Consider the following 20525-nt stretch of genomic DNA (forward strand, 5'->3'; position numbering starts at 1 on the left):
CAGAGGAGTCAGAGTGGTGTGGTAGAGGTGCAAATGGGAAGGAACCTAAGCTCATTGTCACCAAATGGCTATTAGTTTATCTGAAAATTGTTTGTGCTGTAGGTGGGGCCCATAAACCTTCAATTACTTAAACCGCTGATTTACTCATAGCATAATTTGTTTTGACATTCTTGTCAGCAGTTGCAAACCAATGTTTTCCTCTGCACAACATTTGCAGATGGTACACATTACTTAAGGTTAGTTGGATCAAAAGATACCTGGGAAACACCAAAGAGACTTAACCACCTGTGGTGAACTGGGCAGATGAATGACCACTGGCCAAGCCAAGTTGATAAACAACTGTGTTTCGAGAATTAGTATCATTGCTTGGGACTAGGGAAGTTTATAATCCCTCCTGAGAAGGTGTTCTTTTTGGTTTGTTTAGCTTAAAATCAAAACAGCGATAAATCCCGCTATCTCTATGCATGCACAAAAGTAATCAAACTTGATAAATATGCATGGAATAGTAATTTCACACTTTTGGTGCTGTGGCCACCTGCAATGCTGCAAATAACCTCCTTATGCAATTTCTACAACACAACAGGAGAGGAAGGGCTTCAGAGACCTGTAATGAAAGTAGCTTTTGGACATCAGCCATGCGAGAAGACTGTTGAGGACTGCTAAGTGTCAGAAGAACAGAGCTGTTCTAGAGATATTTGAAATAATGAGCTGTACGAGAAACATCAGTCAGATGTTTCTGTTTATCAAAATATAAGAGCAAAGGAATAGTCAATCAAAATGACAAAAATTTAATATTTAGGGGTTTATACCAGGCTAATCATAGAATACCACTGGCCTTTTCTTAAAGGTGTGAGTAACGAGAAAGAGTGATGCTGCATTTGTTTTAAAACAAAGCAAGGAGATGAATTCTCCTCTTTGAAAGCATAGATGTGTTCCAAATAGTTTGGTCTCTGGGAGGAGGTTCTGCCATGGGGAATATTATTCTCTGTTTTGCTGTGATTTTTGTACCTTCATGTGATGTATTTTTCCCTCAACCAGTTTTAAGAGCTGATTATAGGTTACATAAATCATTTATATGATTCATCATAGCAAATCTTTTATGGCCACAAACTCCTTTTCATTACATGCTATTTTGATTGATCTTTATAAAGTTCCTGCTTATGTTCCCAGAGGGCACACATTGTGCATACCCAGCGTAAACCTTTTTCACAGTTAATTGTGGCATTCAGCCCCTTTTGCTGCATGCAAGAGATCTGCACTAAGCATTAGCAAGAGCATCTATTGCTATTATCAAGACATCTGGTATTTTAAACATTTGGCTGTTTACATTCCTTTTTTTTTTTTTTTTTGAATATTTGGCAAAAATAAAGCTTACTGCTTCACTGGCAAGTTAACCTTGTCTGTATATACTAGAAAAATATGCCATTCTACAAGATCTGTTATTCAGTGGCTATGGGAGAAACCCAGGCACTTCAGTCTGTGCTGTTTATTTTACGTGTGGTTCTAGTTAAAGTCATTTAGTCCCTTGAGCTGCCCTCTCTGAGTATAGCAATGTGTATTTTGCAGCAGATTTACAGATGCTTGAGAAGCATCAATCCAAAAGCTTCTTTGTAGAATGTTTTTTAGCATGCTTTGTAGAATATTTATTCTGTAGAACTCAAAAATTTTGAATCCCACTATTTATTTGACATTGGTTTGTGTTTTTCTTTATTGCTTCAGGAGTTAGTCAAATTAAATACCTAATAAACTCTTGATTAATTTTTCTGCCTCTCATTAAGATTTTATGATCCTCTATTTCTGTGCAGATTTCACTTGGAGAATTAAAATGACTAGGCTTTATCTAGTTTAAATCACAGAACCACTTTTTCTTGTTAGCTCAAGACCACAGTAAAAAAGGAGTGTTACTGTAACTAATGGGCCAAGCTGGGAGAGAAAGATTTTGAGTAGGGATGCTGTCTTTTACTTAAATTAGTTTTAGACTAGACATAAGGAAGAATTTCTTCACCATGAGAGTGGGGAGGCCCTGGACCAGGTTGCTCAGGGAAGTTGTGGCTGCTCCATCCCTGGAGGGGTTCAAGGCCAGGTTGGATGGGGCTTGGAGCCCCTGATCCAGTGGGAGGTGTCTCTGCCCATTCTATGATTCTGTGATTCTATGATTTGCCACCTGTAAGGCATCCATAGCCAACTCCTCTAGTCAGTCACTCCTGATGATTTGAATGTTTAAATAGCAGGAAAAAGCCTATTTGTTGTAGTTATTGTGTGCCATAATGACAGGTCAGTGCGCAGCTTCCAAGCTGGATGGATGGAGGGATCTGGTGCTCTGTCTGTTAGGCAGCTAGCAGTAATTTCCATAGAAAATTAGCACCAAGTGACACCAACATGTCCCTAACAAAGTATCCCAGCTCAGCTCTTGGGGCAGTCACGAGCAAATGAAGCATGAGCTAAATGACTGGAAGGAGGGAAGTTTTGGGAAATGAGGGAGAAGCAGCAGCATCCAGCAAGAGCTGCTGGCTGCAAAGTGATCCCAAACCAGGCTGAAGGTCCTGAATGGAGAAGATACTCCTTCAGCATTCCCTCCAAGCCTGTCTAAAAACTCAGTCAGCCTTGAGTAATCATGGTTAGGCTTTGACATCAGTAAATATACTTTCTAGTACATTCAAAGCTTCTGACTTACATGAGGTCCTCATGCTATAAGGACTCTAGGGTCTGAAACCAAATGTTCTTTTGCAGTTTCTTATGTCAGAAACACCTAAAGAGTAAAAAAAAATGTCAGATTTGGCATAAATTGCAGTAACATGAAAAATGGAACTACCAGTTTCCATGCCCTTCCCCTTGCCACTTGCTGAGGTGCTGCTGCAGAATGTTGAAATATGTAGGGGTGGGACATCACAGTGGGAGAACTGCAGAATTGCAAGGCATACCTGTAGGAAGCCAGGCTTTGTGAGCATCATTGCTAATCAAATCATCATTTTTTAGTTTTACATCTTTGCAGTAATTGGCAGATTCAAGAGTTTCATGCATTACGGGGAAGAAACTTTGTGGTTAGATGCGTATTGAAGTAGTAACGTGCCTGGGAATGAGTGGGTGAGATATGCTTTTTCATTCTGTATGCTCTTCAAGATCTCTTAATTTGGAGGCCTGAGAAAACAGTCTACCAGGCAGTCAGAAAATATGTTAAACATTTCTTCTGTGGGTAGGAAGGAACCTGATTATTTTTATGGTCAATATGCCTGACAAAATCTGATGTGATGGAGAGGGGATTTTTGTTGGCTGAATGGATGTTCTCCTAGTGGTAGCAGTGTTTGCGGTTTTGTAACGGAAACAGGATACGACAAAACAAGAAAGTAGCTAAATATTTTGAGGTCTGTTTATTTTGGTCTTCAAATGTTCCTCCCCTTTTCTAGGAGAGATTTAACAGTGCAGTGATTTCAATTCCTTAATAATTTTAGAGCTGAATATGCAAATCTGAGAAATACGAACCATAATGTGGTATCACAGCCAGTTGTAGAGCCAAGGCAATGAAAACCTAATGTGGCAGATGCTACAGAGTACAAAAAACCCACCATCTTTTGTTCCAAAGTATTCATCAGTAGGGATGGCTTTCATATAACAGCACTGAGCTCTGGATGGGTAGGTGCCAATGACAGGGCCTTTGTGTATAACACATTTGCAAATGTGATTGTTTTCTTGGCCACCTGCATACAGAAAAAAAAGCTCAAATTCCATTAGTGTTTGTTATTTGTTGACTTGATCACTCAAGTATGTGTGAGTACTCAGCACCTCCAACCTGGCTTTAATAGGAACATCTCTAAGCAATTCAAGTGCATTAGTTAGTTGATGTGATGTAGAAAATCCCTTTGAGGTTCTGCACCTGATGTGATTGTTCAGCAGTGGTTTAAGGTAGAGGCAGCATCAGAAGAGCTTATGGGAGCAGAGTGGCAGGGTGAAAGCCAGCCTGCCCTGTGCATTTGGGACTCTGAGGAATTGGAGCTGCAGCTTGCCTGGAACAGGGTGGAAGTGTAGGAACAGCATGAGGAAGATTACAGCCTTTTGTCCCATAAAATAAATGGCATTGACTATCTATGTTTTCATGATCATCCACATCAGGCATGCCAGCATCTTCCACTGATAGAGCACTTGAAAAATCTGGCTTTTACTGGCATTGCAATCTTGTACCTGCCGTCCCAATAAAATACTCAACCTGTCAATTGTTTACTCATCTGTGTTGGTAATGGGGATGAAGGTAATTGACTCTAACTTGAGAGCAACCCACCGTGCTACCCTGTGCCAGCAGCCTCGTGAAATATTACAAAGATGAACAAGTGTAAAGTGCATCCATCTTCCTTAGCTGCCTGCAAAGGGTGCTTGTTCCAAGCCAGCACTGGTCCATGCTGATGTCTGGGTAAATATTAAACACCAGCAAAATGCAGTCTTTGCTGCCCAGCACTTACCCCAGAGGAATGGAGTTTGGAGTTGTTGCTTTCACATTATTATTGTGTAGGTCCTGGGCTGTGATCGGGCATATACATGTATGTGGGGAGTGCATTCATGTATCTCCCAGCATGTTGGGTGGCGGGGGAGAAGGATTAAAGGAAAAGACCTTTCTTTCCCTCCCCTACAATGTGCCGTATTCTCTTATGCTGTACAGAAGAGGCATTGACAAGGAGCATCTGCATCGGCAAGATTACTGAGAAAATCCCAAATGCAAAAATTGACTGGTGTCACAGATATATTAAAAAGCCTTGTGTGAGATGTTGCTGAGGTTGGCAGCACAGCACTAAGTTGTTTAGGGGCAGAACAAACTCTTGAGAGAATTGCCCTGAAGGGAAAGAAAATAAAACCATAGATTTACAGTTAAATGCAGAAATTGCTTGCATGTTATTAAAAAAAAAAAAAAAGCAAGTGCAAGAGAGGGGGGAAGAGGAGCACTAGAAGTAGGGGGAGAGGTTGAGAAACAGAGGGAGCGTGAGAATGAGAGAGACGGGGAGAGGGAAATGTGCTGTGCTTTTAGCTGAGCAGCAGGAAGAAAAGCTTCAAACAGAGGATTTCTCAGCTGTAGATGCCGGCCAGTTGTTTGCAGACACATCAGTAGTAGCCGTGTGGTGCCTTAAAGGATGTGGACTAAAGGCGAGTCGGAGGGGCTCCAGACTTTAGGGATTGTGGTGGTGGTGTGCTCCTCTCTGAAACTTTTGCACTACCTTGGGCTAATTGACTTGTCAGATGGTAAGAGAACTTCCAAGTTTTCCAGCTCCTGTTTACTTGTGTTTAAATCTGTTTCAGTAAAGTCACCGTGGGCTGCGGGGAAAGAAGCATTGTCTGTCACTGCACTGATTCTCAATATTGTCTTCGTCTTTATTAAGAATCATAACAGGCTGTGAGGAGAGAATTACGCTTTCTGCTTTACTGAGTGCTATTATTTGCTGTTGGTGTGTTACTCTAGCCAGAGAGAATCTGAAGCTGTGTGTGGGTTTTTGCCTTATGTATTATTTTATCAAATTTTCTTATTTGTAGTTTTTGTTAATTCTTTTTCTCTCTTGAAAATAAATTAGCACCAGTCTGGAAAAAGGAAAGTCTCTCTTGGAATAATGGAAATGCAGCTGATAATTAGGTGCATGGTTTCATATGGCTACTTAAAGTAGTTCTGTTGTGACATTTGCAGATAAAAGATGTGATGGAATGAATGCGAATAAAACAGAGCTCCTCTGTGTTTGCTATTCCAAACACTTCAGGGAAGTGGCCAGCAGCAAAAATAACCTAGGGAGAAATATTTCTGTCTTCGTACATTGAACTGGAGGGTTTGATCTCCAATATTACCAATGTTAGGAACCCCTTTTCTTAAGGTTTTTCTCGGCTGATTAAAGTATGTGTTTAACAATTAAGCAAGGTTTGGGGGCTTGTGTTATCTTTTCCTAAAGAGATGTAGATATCACTGAGTTTTGAAAGAAAATAACTTCTTGATGAAGAAAATCAGGTATTTTTTAAAAACAATAGTACAACCATGTGTCCCCCACTAAGAGTATTCTTGGTTTGATCACTAACTGTACCAAGTTTATCTAGTGAAGGAAAGAGCAGTGATAAAATATTAGCATAAACACATATTATCTTTAAAATATGGGTTAGCTAGGGCTGATGAAAGTTTGAATAAAAGTGGAGGAAATTTATATACTGATTTTTTTTTTACTGGATAACATTAAGTAAAAAAAGCAGATGGAATTTTAACTCTACTACTGTAAAATCAGTGCTGTCACATAATTCAAGAAATCCTTCTGCACGGTTAGGAACAAATATGAAAAATGGCCTCAATAAGAGAGTTGTTTCATTTAGACTAAGAAAAGATGTAAATTGGCACATGTTTGTCATTACATGAATGCTGATATTCCTCATAAACTGAATGTCGTGGGAGCTTTTAGTTTACTCCTGGAGTGTCACTGGGGCTTCAATTATATAATTATAAATAAACTAAGATCTCTGACAATGACAGCTAATTTCAAATAATGGCAATAGAAGCGTTCACCTTAAAAACAAGCTGCCAAGTCAAAGGCTGAGGCAAATGCTTTGTTACCTGCTTAACTGCAAGAACATTTTATACCTTCTTTCTAGACCTAATTGCTCTGGTTTGCATGTCTGCTCTTTCCAAAGCAATCACTTTCCCGAGATGAGTCTCCCCAGTGTTTCCCCAGCAAAGTCAAATACTCGATGCTGTCTGTTCGGAGATGAATTGAGCAAAAAGTCCCAACTTGTAGTCACTGAAGAGCCTTGATTGTTTTGTTTGCAGTCATCAGTCAATCGTTCAATCCATGCAAGTGGAGAAGGGTGTAGCATTTTCTTTTAACTCTTTGTAAAGGAACATGGTCAAAATTACTGACACACACAGTTCCTGATTGCTGGTGGATTACCCGACAGGATAGAGGAGCGTGATACTGTAAATCTTTTTAGCTTTGGGTAATTTTCCTTGGAATACTTTTTTTCTGACTGTGAAATAGTTTGCTCTGAGCCTGATTTATTTGGTGCTCATTTCATTATATGAGTTTGTGGGTTTTCCCTTCTGACTCTGTACCTATGCTTAGAATTACTCAGGTTAATGTTGCTATTTACACATATAATGCAGGTGAGCATCAATGTAGCGTGAAGCAGACTTTCAATCTCTTGGAAATCTTTAAAGGTGGCAATAAACTGTTTTCTTTGATACGCTGTGTGGCAATGAAGGGAAAGATAAAGTGAGGGCTTGTATTGCAACATAAATATTTTTTATGTATTTACGTTCACCAGAAGTGATCACTGCTTTTTATTTATAAACATCTAGAAATTCATGTGCTTCCTCACTGCTCTATGAAATAACACTAAAATAAGACACTGAAATTGGCTATATTCTTATTCCTTCTCAGAACTAGAATTACTGTCTCCTTTAGAAGAAATAGACTTAAACAGTGTCCCATTGTTCTCTTTAAAGGAGAAAAATAAGCTGAGTGCTGGTTCTTCATTAGTCTAATGTAAGAAGCAATAATTATGAAGAGGGGAAATAGTGTAGACAGCAGTTTGGAAAATGTGAAATTATGCAGCTTAATGCATGTTTGCTAAGTTCCACTTTGTGGTGAGGTCCTGTTCATTCGGGTGTTTGACTGGAAATGACTGAAATCAGAGGTGTTAGTGGCCGTTTTGATCTCAAACTAAGACTGTTGAGCATTTTTTTTTAATAGAATATTGAACCAATAGGAAAGAGTATTTTTTTCTGATTTCTGCTGTACCATCTGAAACACAGGCAGAGATACTCTGGGTGAAATGACCCCCTCAAACTCAGAAGAACTCCAATGAGATCTGAACTCTGCCAGTTGCACTGTGTTCTTCAAATTCATCATTAAAATGTTCCTATTTGATTAAAACCGGGAGGGCGGGATAGTGACTAGGTTTAGTTAAGAGGCAAAATTTGCTTAGCAGAAGAGAAAAGATCTGTCAGGCGTGAGGCAGGGTTTTGTGACTAACAGGCATAGAAATGTTGATGACTTGTTGCTTCATGCTCCTTTTACTGCTCTACCTTTCAGGGTTTCATGTTTGTGGGCTGCATCCTTGCTGCTGTTCTGTACTGTGACAGAGCTGCTGCAGTCTCATTAGGTTCACCCCCAGCTCCTCGGACATCACTACCACATCCAAAAGGGTGGGCCAGGAGTTGAAGATCGGGTTTTTTTAGTGCAACAATGCATCCAAAACCAATTACCTGTATTATGCATCTGTTGGGAAACCATCTGGTGAAACCTTGTATTAACTTATGGTTGGAGACCAAAAACCTTCTCTGTAAAGCAAGAGTAAATTCAGACTCTGTTTGTTTTTTGAGTTTGGCTTTAACTCAAATTCTTTGCAGAACATCCATCCATCCTCCAGGTACCCCTGAAGCATTCATAAATCATATTTCTTTAAATTAGAGGGATCCAGAGCAAATATGAATTGTGCTTTTGGACTAGTCAGAATTGATTCAGTAATACGTATGGCAGGGTACAAAACCACAAAAGTAAATACAGTAAAACATACCAGCAAGTATACTGTAAGGAGTTTAACTTTTAATGCAGGAAAGCCTCCTTTCCTTAGTTTTAGTAACTTATTTTATGTCAGAAGATTAGAAGCAGGTATTCAAATATCTTTTTTGATTGAATAAATTTACAAATCGGCTGTCTCAGATACTTTGAAGGTTGTGTCTCAGTAATTCAACAGTATGTCAAAAATACACTGCCAGCTGGTAGGTTTCAGTTGCCACTGAGAGAAACAGTTTAAATACAATTGCCAGCAGAGATGGGGTCTTAAAACCAATTCCCTGAAACTTCACTAGAAGTGCTTCCCAGCCTTTCTCAGTGCACTTTTTTTGTTGTTGTTGTGTGTCCAGTATGCAAAATTATATAGAGAAAGGATAAACATTTACTGTTCTCTCAAGTGGCCCTTAAGGTAATCCAGACCTCAGATCTAGTTTGTAGTGCCTGCACTTGTCAGCAGCTGAGTTCGAAACTAAACCAGCTGAGTCCTGAAGCAGGAGCTCTGCCTGAGTTCACAGTCGAAGTAGCTACAAAGAGGTAAGGTTTATGGTCTGGTAAATGGCATCCTCAAATTGTATTGTTACTGCCTCTGGTACTGGTGCAAGCGCTGAGGCTGGGGATAGCTGAAGACAAATCATTCCTGGTAATGATTTGATTAATGAGATACTGCATGGTTTTAAGCAATAGTATTAAAGGTTAAAGCCTCTAAAGAGGAGATCAGTTCTGCACAGGAGGCAGACTAGGGCTCCTTCTCTGGCTCCCTGAGCCCACCTCTACAAAGATATTTCTTGTTCAGCTGATAGAAATACTAGCCAGCCTGCACTGAAATGTCTCTTCTGGCTGGTTATCATAATTTGAAAAAGCATGGATTAATCCAAATGTGGAATAGGGATATTCTTATATGAAACATCCTGTGAGAACGTATTCTTTCTTCAAGCTTCGTGTGGGAACTACAAACCCCTTTTACAGAGTGGAAAAGAGGGAAGAGGTTTGAGCAGACTAAAACCTGGAATCTATCTCCTCTTCAGGGTATGTGACCTGTGAAGGTGCTCAGCTATGAAGTAATAGGGACTGAAAATGCTGGTTTCAGCCCATCAGCACTGCATGGTGGAGAGGCTGTATTACAGCGGAATCAGCACTTTCCTTTACATTTTTGTCAGTGATTTCTTTTCAATTATCCCACCCCTTGTCTGCGTTTTTCTTCATCCAAGGCAGAAATCCCATATTCCCTTTCTGCACTCACAGCCTGTTCAGAGACAGAAATGGTGGGAACCTCCACCATCAGCCACAGGGTAACATCAGCAGTTTGGGAGCCTGCGTGTAGGACACTGTGCTGTGAGGCTTCTCCAAAGCGCCTGAGCAGTGTCACTGCTGGCAGAGAGTGGAGCCGTACACAAATACAAGGGTCCAGCTCCTTTCCTCACTGGTGCAGTTCTTCCATTTTTTATGTTCACACTGCTTTTTTACCTCATAGGGAAGATAAAAATAACTATTATTCCTACTCTTCAAAGGACTCAAATCAGAAGTGTTATTTAAAAGCAATCTCTAATTACCGTACATCTTTTCTGAAGCAATAGGGTAGCAGGCACCAGAGCGTGTGCACCGCATCTTCCAGACTTAAGCTGCTCCCGCTGTCGGATCCCATTCCTGTTGGTTTCCTTCATGCAGTTTGTCTTTTGTTCTTCCCACCAATATTAATTGCCATTTTTTTTTGTTAAACAGTGTGCCTGATGACAGTTGCTGCTGCATGTGATTTTTGTTGTTTCCCAGGTTTTTCTGCAGTGTGTACTAGTATGGTGCTCTCCTGCCTTGACTTACTGTGCTGCTCACTGAGATGACCTGACAAGTACAATGCAAATTAAACAGCTTTACATTCAAACACAAGAAAGTGAAAAATAAAATATCTGTGAAAGTTCCTGAAAATAGGTTCATTATTTCACTACCTGCCTTCCTGGCAGGGATTGATACAACTTTTTTTCTAGGAAAGAAAGGGACTTACAACTTCTAAAGTCAAGGCTCCTTAATATTTTGAGGAGATCAGTTTTTAGTCTTAAAGATCTTTCAGTTGCACCTTTGAAAATCCCAGTTGGTTGTATAATGGAACAGAGTATGTTGTGATATGCTACTGAAATGAATATATTCCCCAGCTCCTCAGTTGAAGTTAGTCATGTACCAGCCCTGCTGTTGTGGTTGATCTTCTATGTATTAAGGACCGCCCTTTGCAAGGAAAGGTAGATGTTTTATGCAAGGTTCAGCATGAGCTCTGATAGAGAACATGCGTAGTTTGATCTGGGACAGAGATTTTGATGTTGTTAGCCTTTGATAAACTTTCCTCTTGCTTTTATATATGTGGTAGTTTGCATACAAGGTGGTATGCATCTTTCCTCTCAAGAGAAGTCATGTACCTAGTTATGTTACAGGTATCAGTAGTTTTGCTGCAAGGAATGTTTTGACAAGGCTGTCCTGGGTCATTTCTCATCTGTATGAAAATCACTGAGGGGCACGGTAGCCCTCCCCCTTTTCCTTCTCAGCCCCCTCCATTTCCATCTTGCGACAGTGTGAGTTTGAATGCTTTTAGCTCTGAAGCTGTGCAGAAGCTGTTCATGAGAGTGTGGGGAACTGAATTAGTTTGGTAGATTAATATTTCGGGCTACAGTTCTTACTGCAACTATTAAATCCCAACGTCTCCATCAGATCTCAGGTTTCTCATGCGATCGTGGTCTGAGTGGGTTTATACAATTATTTGCTGTTCCGCTGGAAACAGTGAGACCCTGACTCTGAGATATGGCAGTAATAGTATTTTGACAAACCCAAATGATAAACTTGTGGTGGGTTATCAAGTTCAGAACCTATTTGTTTGGCCAGGGATGTGCCATAACACCATGTTCATATGTTTGCAGAGGTGTATCATGCTTTCAAATGTTGAGCTCATTTAGACACACTGGTAACTTGCAAGACAAAGTCCCATGTTACAAAAGGAAGCCTAAACTGCCACTGCTGCTTAGTCTTAATACTGAGTGTGGTCCTGCTTCATGAGGGTGTTATTCATGTCCACATGGTAAAACAACACAGCATAGTCTTTACCCATGAGGGGGCAGAATTAGGGTTGTGCAGCCAAAATGAACTTGAGGGTTCCTGTTTTTCAATATCTTGCCTGTGCCTCTCCTGTGTATATTGGGGGAAGTGCATGATATGCATTTCTAATCTATGTCTATTTAGCTTTTAAGAAGACATTCCAAATAATTATTATTTCCTGTAATGAAATCTTCTGGAAGCTTGTAGCACTTTAAGCTTTCAGGATTGTCCCTCCCACACAGCTAGGTGCCCCCCTAGACCTCATTATATCAGCCTGTGGCAGAAGCTCCTGGAGACTGGTAGCCTTGATACAGCCGAAGCTGCTCCCAGCTGGGGAAGAAGTGAATTTTGTTCACTGTACATTATCATCTGATTTCCTAGTGCGGGTGATATTTGCTAGTGCCTAAAGAGTCTCTCTGGACTAGTTTTGGACAACCACTCATGATGTTCTGTGGCTTTTCTCTCAGCTCCAGGTTTTGACATTGTGGATTAATTGCAGTCATTCCACTCCCTGAGGAACTAAGTTTGAGTTGTTTGTGCCATTGCTTGTCTAAAAATGAAGCTTCTAGTGTCCAGTACTCTTTCAGACAAACAATTCAAGCCTTTCAACTAGAAACTTTTTTTAGCAGAAGAAGGTTTTGCCTCAGCCCTCTGGATCTGCAGAGTGATTCAGTTAGTAGCTGCAATTACTCGTGGCTGTGTGTTTATCAGAGCATATTGCACCTCTGCTGCTTATAGTTTGATATTTGTCATAGCTGCTCTCCTGCTAACCTTTCTCTTGAAATAGTAATTTTGTATTTGTTTATGTTTACCTTGTAATAAGGCTTCCCACATTTCACAGCCCTGTTGTGTGTCCCTTTGGGTCAGTGTAAAACTGCCTCATGTTTGTACATGCATGTGCCTGTTATTGTTTTTGTGGCTCATCAACTTACCTATGCTCTTCATTTCATGCTTCCCTAGCTTTCAGATTTAATATGGGAACATGCACTGTTTCCATTTCTACTGTAGCCACTGTTTTCCCTCATTTTGCAATCTCGTAGGGTTTTGTCCTGCAGCCAGCGCCTTTGCAGTGGGATTGGGCTAGCGGAGCTCTGAACCCCAGTGTCCCTAGGACAGCAGAGTACGGGCATTCAAGGAGCAAAGCTATGCTGTGACTAGCTCTGGTCATCTGAAAAGCTACCCCCTCTTTTATGTTAATCTCTCTCTCCTTTTTACAGAAAGATTATAAAACTCATTTTTACAGAACCTGTGACCAAACCTGAAGTTCTGCTCTTTTAGACTCTGCCCTGAGGCAATCTCACCCTCGCAGCTTAGTACTAAAATCTGCTCTTTTTGCTTACTTGGATACAAGACTACAGAACTTGTAGTTTCAACAGAAACTACATGTATAAAAAAGGTAACATTGAAGTTGCTAGCAGGTCCTCTTTCCCATACAGACTTTCTTAAATGTTCACTTTGTCTGTAACACATAATCTGGTCCAGAGACTTCCCTCCAAGTATTCAGTGCCTCCTAGAAATGCTATTTTCATTTTCATTCATATTCTGGTTAGGGGGGGTGCATCAGGATGAAGGGGTGCAAGACACCGAGTGAAGGAGGACTGCAGAAAACCAGAGTACCAACCACCTCCGGTTTAGAGCTTGAATCACATGTCTTAATAATTCAACATACGTGCCATGAACAGAAAGTCCAAGCACAGCATGTTAGTGTCCTGGAAGGTGAGAGCACGACTGAAAGTATAGAAGTGTCCTCTGTGCAGTTCTGCTTCAGGTGGCCAAGAGAAGAAAGGGACGTGTTTTCAGTGGGACAGACAGTGCTGGAAAGGAGATCAAAAGTAAACCACTCTGTGAAATGGAAGTGCTTATTGTGATTTATCCCATAGTCTTTGAAAAGCTTCGGTGTTGAGCTGACTTAGAAGTTTGTTAACGGTTTTAAAAGTGCATACCTTTGATAGTGATGAATCAGCTAGATAATCATCTTAATTAGTTATTTTACTAAGCATAACTTCAAAGAGGACTACTTGGGCCTTTTTTTAAAACTGTAGGTGTGCAAAAAAGATATACCAATGTAGCACAGCAAAGCATTTAACATATTACACACCATAATTCCATTATTTCTGTGCCTCTGTTAAATCCCCATGTATATAAAAATACAATGGTACGTGAGTTTTGTACCTATTTACCTATCTTCCCCTCCACGTCGCATCTCTCCCTTCAGACTCCTCTCTGTAAATCCATCCTTTTATCTGCTGGGTAGAAGGATGTGAGAGGATGTTAATGTTTTGTAGACTATTTTAAAATAGAATTGCATAAAACTTCTTGATGGATAATCTCAGCTTCACTGCAAGGATTTTTAGAATCGTAGAATCAAAGAATAGTTTGGGTTGGAAGGGACCTTAAAGCCCATCCAGTTCCAACCTCTCTGTGATGTTCAGGGACACCTCCCACTGCATCAGGCTACCCAAGGCCCCATCCAACCTGGCCTTGAACCCCTCCAGGGATGGGGCAGCCACCACTGCTCTGGGCAACCTGTGCCAGTCCCTCACCACCCTCATTGTGAAGGTATCTAAGTGTTTTATCTTAAAGAAAAGGATCTAATGCTTTTATGTGTTCTCCAAAACTGCAGAGGTTTGTGGAGTGTAGCATGCTGGATCAAATCCACCTTGCAAAACAGCAAGCAAAATAGTCCCCCCAGTTCAGAAACAGAGCATGCACGATGCTATGTAATGCCTGTGTAGGTGTGGATCCACATCAGATTGCAGGGAGGGTAAATGCAGTCAGCAGGGAGAAGGGTATTTTTAAGGAAAAGCTGATCTAGGTTAAGAAAAGTACATATGCAGTGTTTTCTAAACTGAGTGGTATCATCATTGAAGATGAATTTGTCCTTGTGCAAAGCTTATTTCTGAGAAGCTGTCAAAGCTAGTCTTAAATTATGACCTGTGGAAGTGTTGACTATGGAAGTTAGAGATTCCCCAATGCTACTGACCAGCTGCTGGGCTGTATGGCAGATGTTATTGTGTCTGTCACTCACCAGTGCAGATCAGATTGGGTATATTTGATGAGCCTGGTCTGCTGTTCTCTTAGTCCTTGTTGTCCCTTCTTCTTCAAAACTTCTATCTGATGTATTTGGGGATGGAAGAGCAGTTGGATGGTGGGGGATTCAGGCAGGATTGTGCATTTTCCCATGCAGGTTATTTTGTTTAGCAGGGACAATGTTTCCTAAACTATGCAATCAAAGAACCCCATCTTCCTGAAAGTTCAAGCAAAGTTTTTAAGTATAACTGGAGGGGAGGGGGGGATTTTGTTTTCATTTCAAATATATCACAGCAGCAAAGTTGCATAGTATGTCAACAAACATGAAGATCAAATGTCCTTACCTACTAATGCTGAGGAGGATTGATACAATCCTCTGTGAAGCATATCTTTGCCAATAAATTCGATTGAAATGTATTGACAAGATAGAGACACAAGTTGAAAATGCTTTAAATTAAAAGCTAAGTCTGTCTGGATGGTGAGGGGTTTTGTTTTCTTGCAGTGAGAGCTTGTCACTTTGCAAGGGGTTAGAATGAATGTCTGACTTCCAAGTTACACCTGCATTAACCTGAGTTATATCCTTTGTCAACTGAAGAGGAGGGAGTCATGGGCTGTTGCTGGTGTGGATGGAGAGCACCAGCGCACGGGCCAGCTTTCTGAGAGAAGTAATCTTGTGACATGAAATATTTCTAAATGTTCTCTTGCAAAATTCCTCTGGGCAGACTTGGCTCTGGAGAAGACTTCAGAATATTTCTGAAGGGGTTGAGATGTTAGCCAGTTTTGGAAGCAATTCAGATATCTTTGATCCTTTCAGCCTCCTCTGCTGCTTCAGGTTTTGCACTACTTAGAGACCCTGGCAGGGTGATGTTTTTCTCTTCCTTTCAATTGGTCAATTGCTTGTATGCTGTAGAGGCTCCTGTAACAATACACTGATGTTGTGTTGTGTTTGGAGGTAACAGCGCATGTACTGATGGTATAATATTGCATTCTGTCCATCTTAATATATCTAGTGCAGTGACTTCCTCGTGAACAGCAGGTATTGGAGTGGCACAAGAACTCTATCACTGAGGGCATGCTAAAGCAGCTTTTATCTAGTCTAGAAATACAAATAAACTAGCAGAATATAAATGTTCCAGCTATTTATGGTGAATTTCTACCTTTCGATAGGGTATATCACTTGACATGTTGTCTGATAGGTGAAATTCAGGGTGAGGCTTGAAAAGACCTGGTTTTTAATGCTTTGTGGCCTACTCCTGAGGGGTGACTTGCCATGGAGTCAGTCCCATCAGCAAGGTGCAGGTAATGAAGAACTCATTTCTCATGCAACTTCTTGCCTGTTGTTCAGGGGATTAATTCTCTGAAGCCAGAATGAAGCTTATTTTAATTTTCATCTCATCCTGTTCTGGAGGTACAATAGTTTGATAATGACTGTCAGTTTGATTACTTCATTTCTTGCCAGCTTAGTTTTCTCAGAGCACCGCTTACGTGCTTCTTTCTCTTGCATCGATGGTTTCACAGAAGCAACGGCAAAAAAATAAAAAGGATCTTATCTGTGCAAACATACAACATATAATACTTTTCAGACAGAAGATCTTAATTCTGTTGGTGTCAAATATGTTTTTACATTTCCACTAAGCTGCAAGATGATAATCCAGGCTTTTTTCATGGGACTGAAACATAATAAAGTGTGGAGGAGGCACAGCAGCTATGCAGGCTGGCTATACACGGCACAAAAGAAGCTAGTGTTTGGTTCTAGGTTAATGTATAGATGATTGAAAACCTGAGTGTGTTCTCTAGCAGGGTGTGATGATGTTAATATAGACTAGTAGTGACTGATCACATAAATATGTTGTTCCAGACCCTTCCCACATTCTTATCTGCTTTTGCTGAAAAGTTAATTCATATCCCCACAATTCTGTAATGATGTAAATAATGTATACATACCAATTAGCTGTCTGGAAGATGCTATAAGACATTCATTTCACCAACTCTGAAATTGTACCTCCTTCCAAATTAAATCAAAATACTCTGCAATATTAACACCATTATAAAATTTCGAAGAGAGTTAATAGCATAGAAAATGGATTCTGTGTGCAGGGCTCTGCATTTGTGGACTACAGAACCACTTTGAAATACAGAGCATGCACGGAGGCTTCATCTCTCTTGAATCCTATGTGACTTCTCCACTTAGGTCCAGCAATGCTGCACTCCTGGGAAGAGGAGATTCCTGTGTTGGAATTACCAACTTGTCATTTTGCTGCCTTTCAGCCAACAATAATAGGAATCGGTGCTTCTGGTTAACTGTAAAATGATGTGGCTTTATTTTAAAACCTGCCTTGCATTTCACTGGCTTTAGTTCAAGTCTTCTGACTTGTTTGTGGTTTATATTAGTGAGAAGAGTACCTATCCCTTTAAGGTCTCTCTATACCGCATGAATCCTCATTTTCTGTTGAGAGAGGTGCCAGAGAGATTCATCTGGGGTAGTGCTGGTCAAAACCAAGTTGCATCTGATGCTGGGCAGTAAAGTTTAAATAAAGCTTCCAGTTAGTTTATTTTCAAATTCTGCAGCTTTCTGCCCATCGATTACCGAGATGCAAAAGAACAGGATCAGCCTCATAAAATAATCAGGACGATTGCAAATTGTCGGTACGCTGCTGGCCAAAGTGAGTGTGGGGGGTTGGAGGGAGGAGAGAAAATATATAGAATCATAGAATAACCAGGTTGGAAGAGACCCACAGGATCATCGAGTCCAACCATTCCTATCAAACACTAAACCATGTCCCTTAGCACCTCGTCCACCCGTCCCTTAAACACCTCCAGGGAAGGTGAATCAACCACCTCCCTGGGCAGCCTGTTCCAGTGCCCAATGACCCTTTCTGTGAAAAATTTTTTCCTAATGTCCAGCCTAAACCTCCCCTGGTGGAGCTTGAGGCCATTCCCTCTTGTCCTGTCCCCTGTCCCTTGGGAGAAGAGCCCAGCTCCCTCCTCTCCACAACCTCCTTTCAGGTAGTTGTAGAGAGCAATGAGGTCTCCCCTCAGCCTCCTCTTCTCCAGGCTAAACACCCCCAGCTCTCTCAGCTGTTCCTCATAAGGCCTGCTCTCCAGCCCCTTCACCAGCTTCATTGCTCTAATATATATAATATTGTGTCCAAGTACTCTCAGAAGCTTTTCATTTTAAGGATTTCTTGTCAAAGATGTGCTTTATGCAGTCATCCTCAACAGGTTTCTCTTTCATTGTTGTGAGGGAGAACAATTCTCTCTACAAAGAAGCAAGCAGCTTGTCTTGGCCTCCTGAAGGACAGAAGCGACAGACACATAATTAGCCTTATACAAAGTATAAGCAGTGGTGCAGGTTCTGCTACCTTTGATTCCAGCGTCGGGAAGATCACAGTGCGCAGCACAAAGTTAAGTGGAGCCTCATGCCGTTTGCCTTTGAAAGAACATAAAAGTAGCTGACCTAGGTGTGAATACATCTTTTTGCATGCTGTTTAACTGAAGTTGTTTAGCGTGAAACCTTTTTGTTCAATATGAAATGCTGGAGGAAGGAATTGGCTTAGTTCGGTCAAAGATATGGGATACAGAGGGAGCTCTAGAAAAAGAAAAAAAACACTCCCATGATATTTCAATCTGTATGGTTTGGAGTTGTTCTCCACACTTCTGATGAGATCTTTAAGAATCCATGTTTTCTGTTTCATCCTCTTAGATCCTGTGGAAGAAAATTCTAACCAGAACAGCTACGAATTATATTTGCCACTGTCTTAAAGACTTGCTTGTGTCAAAACATGTCACAGTTCATACTGTTACTGTGTGACAGGCTTGGGCTGTTTCTGTATCAGTAGTCGCATCTGGGCTGAATGGTGGACTAAATACAAATATCTACTGTTCTTTCTAATAAAGAATTGGAAAATTAAATGCAGCTTGGAGAATGTTATCATCCAGGCTGGTCGTGGTGATTAATGGATGTCTTTGCAACCATGACCTAAATACAATCCTGCCTGCCATGCAGTCCTTGTGTTGTGCTGTGGTATGATCTACCAAGGTTCAGTACAATGTAGTGATTTATTTCCCTGAAGCCCACCTGTACTTTCAACACTTTATTACCAGCTTTTTCAGTTGCGATGTTGCTGAAATTTATATGCTGGGGTCATACTTTTATTTTTTTTATTTACCTGCTGTGGATCTGAGCATTTTTCCATTGGGAAAGACTGAAGGAGAAAGCTTACTTCAGGAACAAAAATATGAAAAAATAAGCGATCCTGTCTACTGAGTTTTGGTTATAAATTAATAACTAAGCTAAGCAGGTTTATTTGAGGGTGAAGTTATCCTTCAGCCTTAGAAGGTGAGCCTCTGTGAGAGTTCAATAATGCAAAGCTCTGGCTAGCTTCTCCCAAGCAAGAAACCAGCGGTATGAGTCTGGGTTGCATCTTATAGTAAGGAACTCAGCTTTTATAAACATTCTGTGACCTGAATTTTATACTTTAAAAAGGTCAAGATGAATAACTTGCTCCTTGAGGCCACACAGCAGGCTGGATGTGCTATGGTACAGGCTGCGCAGCAAAATCTGCCTGCAGAGCCTCTCTGACAGGGCAGTTGAGGAGCCTTCGCTTACAGACACCGACCACTCACTATCTGTTCTGCATGTGAAACAAATAACTTCTCTAATTCAAGTGCGAAATGTTTCCCTTTATAACGTAACCAAAACTGAGTGCTGTAAGGCTTTCTAATACCTTGAATAATTAAATAGTTGTCACACTGAGGACTTCCAGTGTGTATGTATTACTTGTATCAAAGCTGTTTACCAAATGCTGAGACTCGGATGACCAAAATACCCAGAAAATGCACCTGGTAAGAACCTGTAATACCTTGTTAAGTGAAATGGCATCATTCCCTGCCTTAGCTAGGCAAGAGAGCAACCCTGCTCTTTGCTCTGTGGTGCAGGTTTGAGTACACGTGTGATTGTACAGTTTCCCCATAACTGAATTTCTCAATGGGTTTTGCTCCTTGAGTCTTGCCACTGCATTGCAAATGGAAACGACTTCATTGTTAGATGTTACTGGAATTGTTTTCCTAAGTGAAGCTTTGTGAGCTGGGCTTCTTGTATCTCCAAGGAACAAGTTACCAGGAGGTTAGTTGTGTTAGCTGGCTTGTGTGGTGACCAGCAAAACCCGCTCAATCTTCCATTCAGGAGGAAGTCTTTGTTAAAAATTGCTGCTTGTTAAGAGATGCTGTATTAGCTTATGTTGGAGAAGACAATGTTCCTTCCAGGTATACATCTTAAATGTAAAGATGAGAAGATGACTTGTCTTTTGTCAGTCACACCGTGTGAACGTTGGGGTTTCACTGTGTAGGGACAGGAGTTGGACTCAATGATCCCTGTGGATCATCCAACTCAGGACATTCTGATTCTACAAGAATTAAGCAGAAAGAATAGACAATATTTTGTGATTTAACAAAAAAATCTTCTTTATCTCTTCTTTCCACTCCCTTCTTTTTTGTATTTTTAAAGTGATATTATAAGGCTCTTTTAAACCAGTTTCATTACAGTTAATTCCTCATCTTCTCAGGCAACTGCAGCTTTATGTACCAGTTTTTATTATACCCAGAAGCTTTCTGCCTGCTAATCAATAATGGTATTTTTTTTTATGTGAAGTAAATATGGTTTCTCGTTGCAGCAGGAAGGAAAATAAGATGGGGTTTTTTTGTTTGTTTGTTGTTTTGGTTTCTTTTTACCCTCTCCATGCCACCTTAAATTATAGAAATTAAATAGTGTGAAAACTGTGTTTATTTGCCCAGAGAAATTGTGGGTATCCCCTTCTTGAAGGTGTCCAAAGCCGGGTTGGATGGGGCTTGGAGCAAACTGATCCAGTAGGAGGTGTCCCTGCCCATTGCAGGCGGACTGGA

The 20525-nt window shown here is 40.7% G+C and overlaps 1 protein-coding gene across 9 annotated transcripts in view; it reads left to right on the forward strand.

Moving 5' to 3' along the window:
• Positions 1-20525, forward strand: part of KCNIP1 (potassium voltage-gated channel interacting protein 1) — a 401769-nt gene that overhangs the window by 340953 nt on the left and 40291 nt on the right. Inside the window, exon 1 of one of the 9 annotated variants that reach the window (XM_069869302.1) lies at positions 5016-5223. The exons of the other annotated variants lie outside the window; for them this stretch is intronic. Within the exon in view, the coding sequence (XP_069725403.1) occupies positions 5115-5223 (109 nt within the window). The 5' untranslated portion in view covers positions 5016-5114. Of the gene's footprint in view, positions 1-5015; positions 5224-20525 lie in introns of those variants that run through there. 9 annotated transcript variants of the gene reach the window in all.

Source organism: Phaenicophaeus curvirostris, chromosome 15 (genome assembly GCF_032191515.1).
Source record: "Phaenicophaeus curvirostris isolate KB17595 chromosome 15, BPBGC_Pcur_1.0, whole genome shotgun sequence".
Lineage (NCBI taxonomy): Eukaryota > Metazoa > Chordata > Aves > Cuculiformes > Cuculidae > Phaenicophaeus > Phaenicophaeus curvirostris.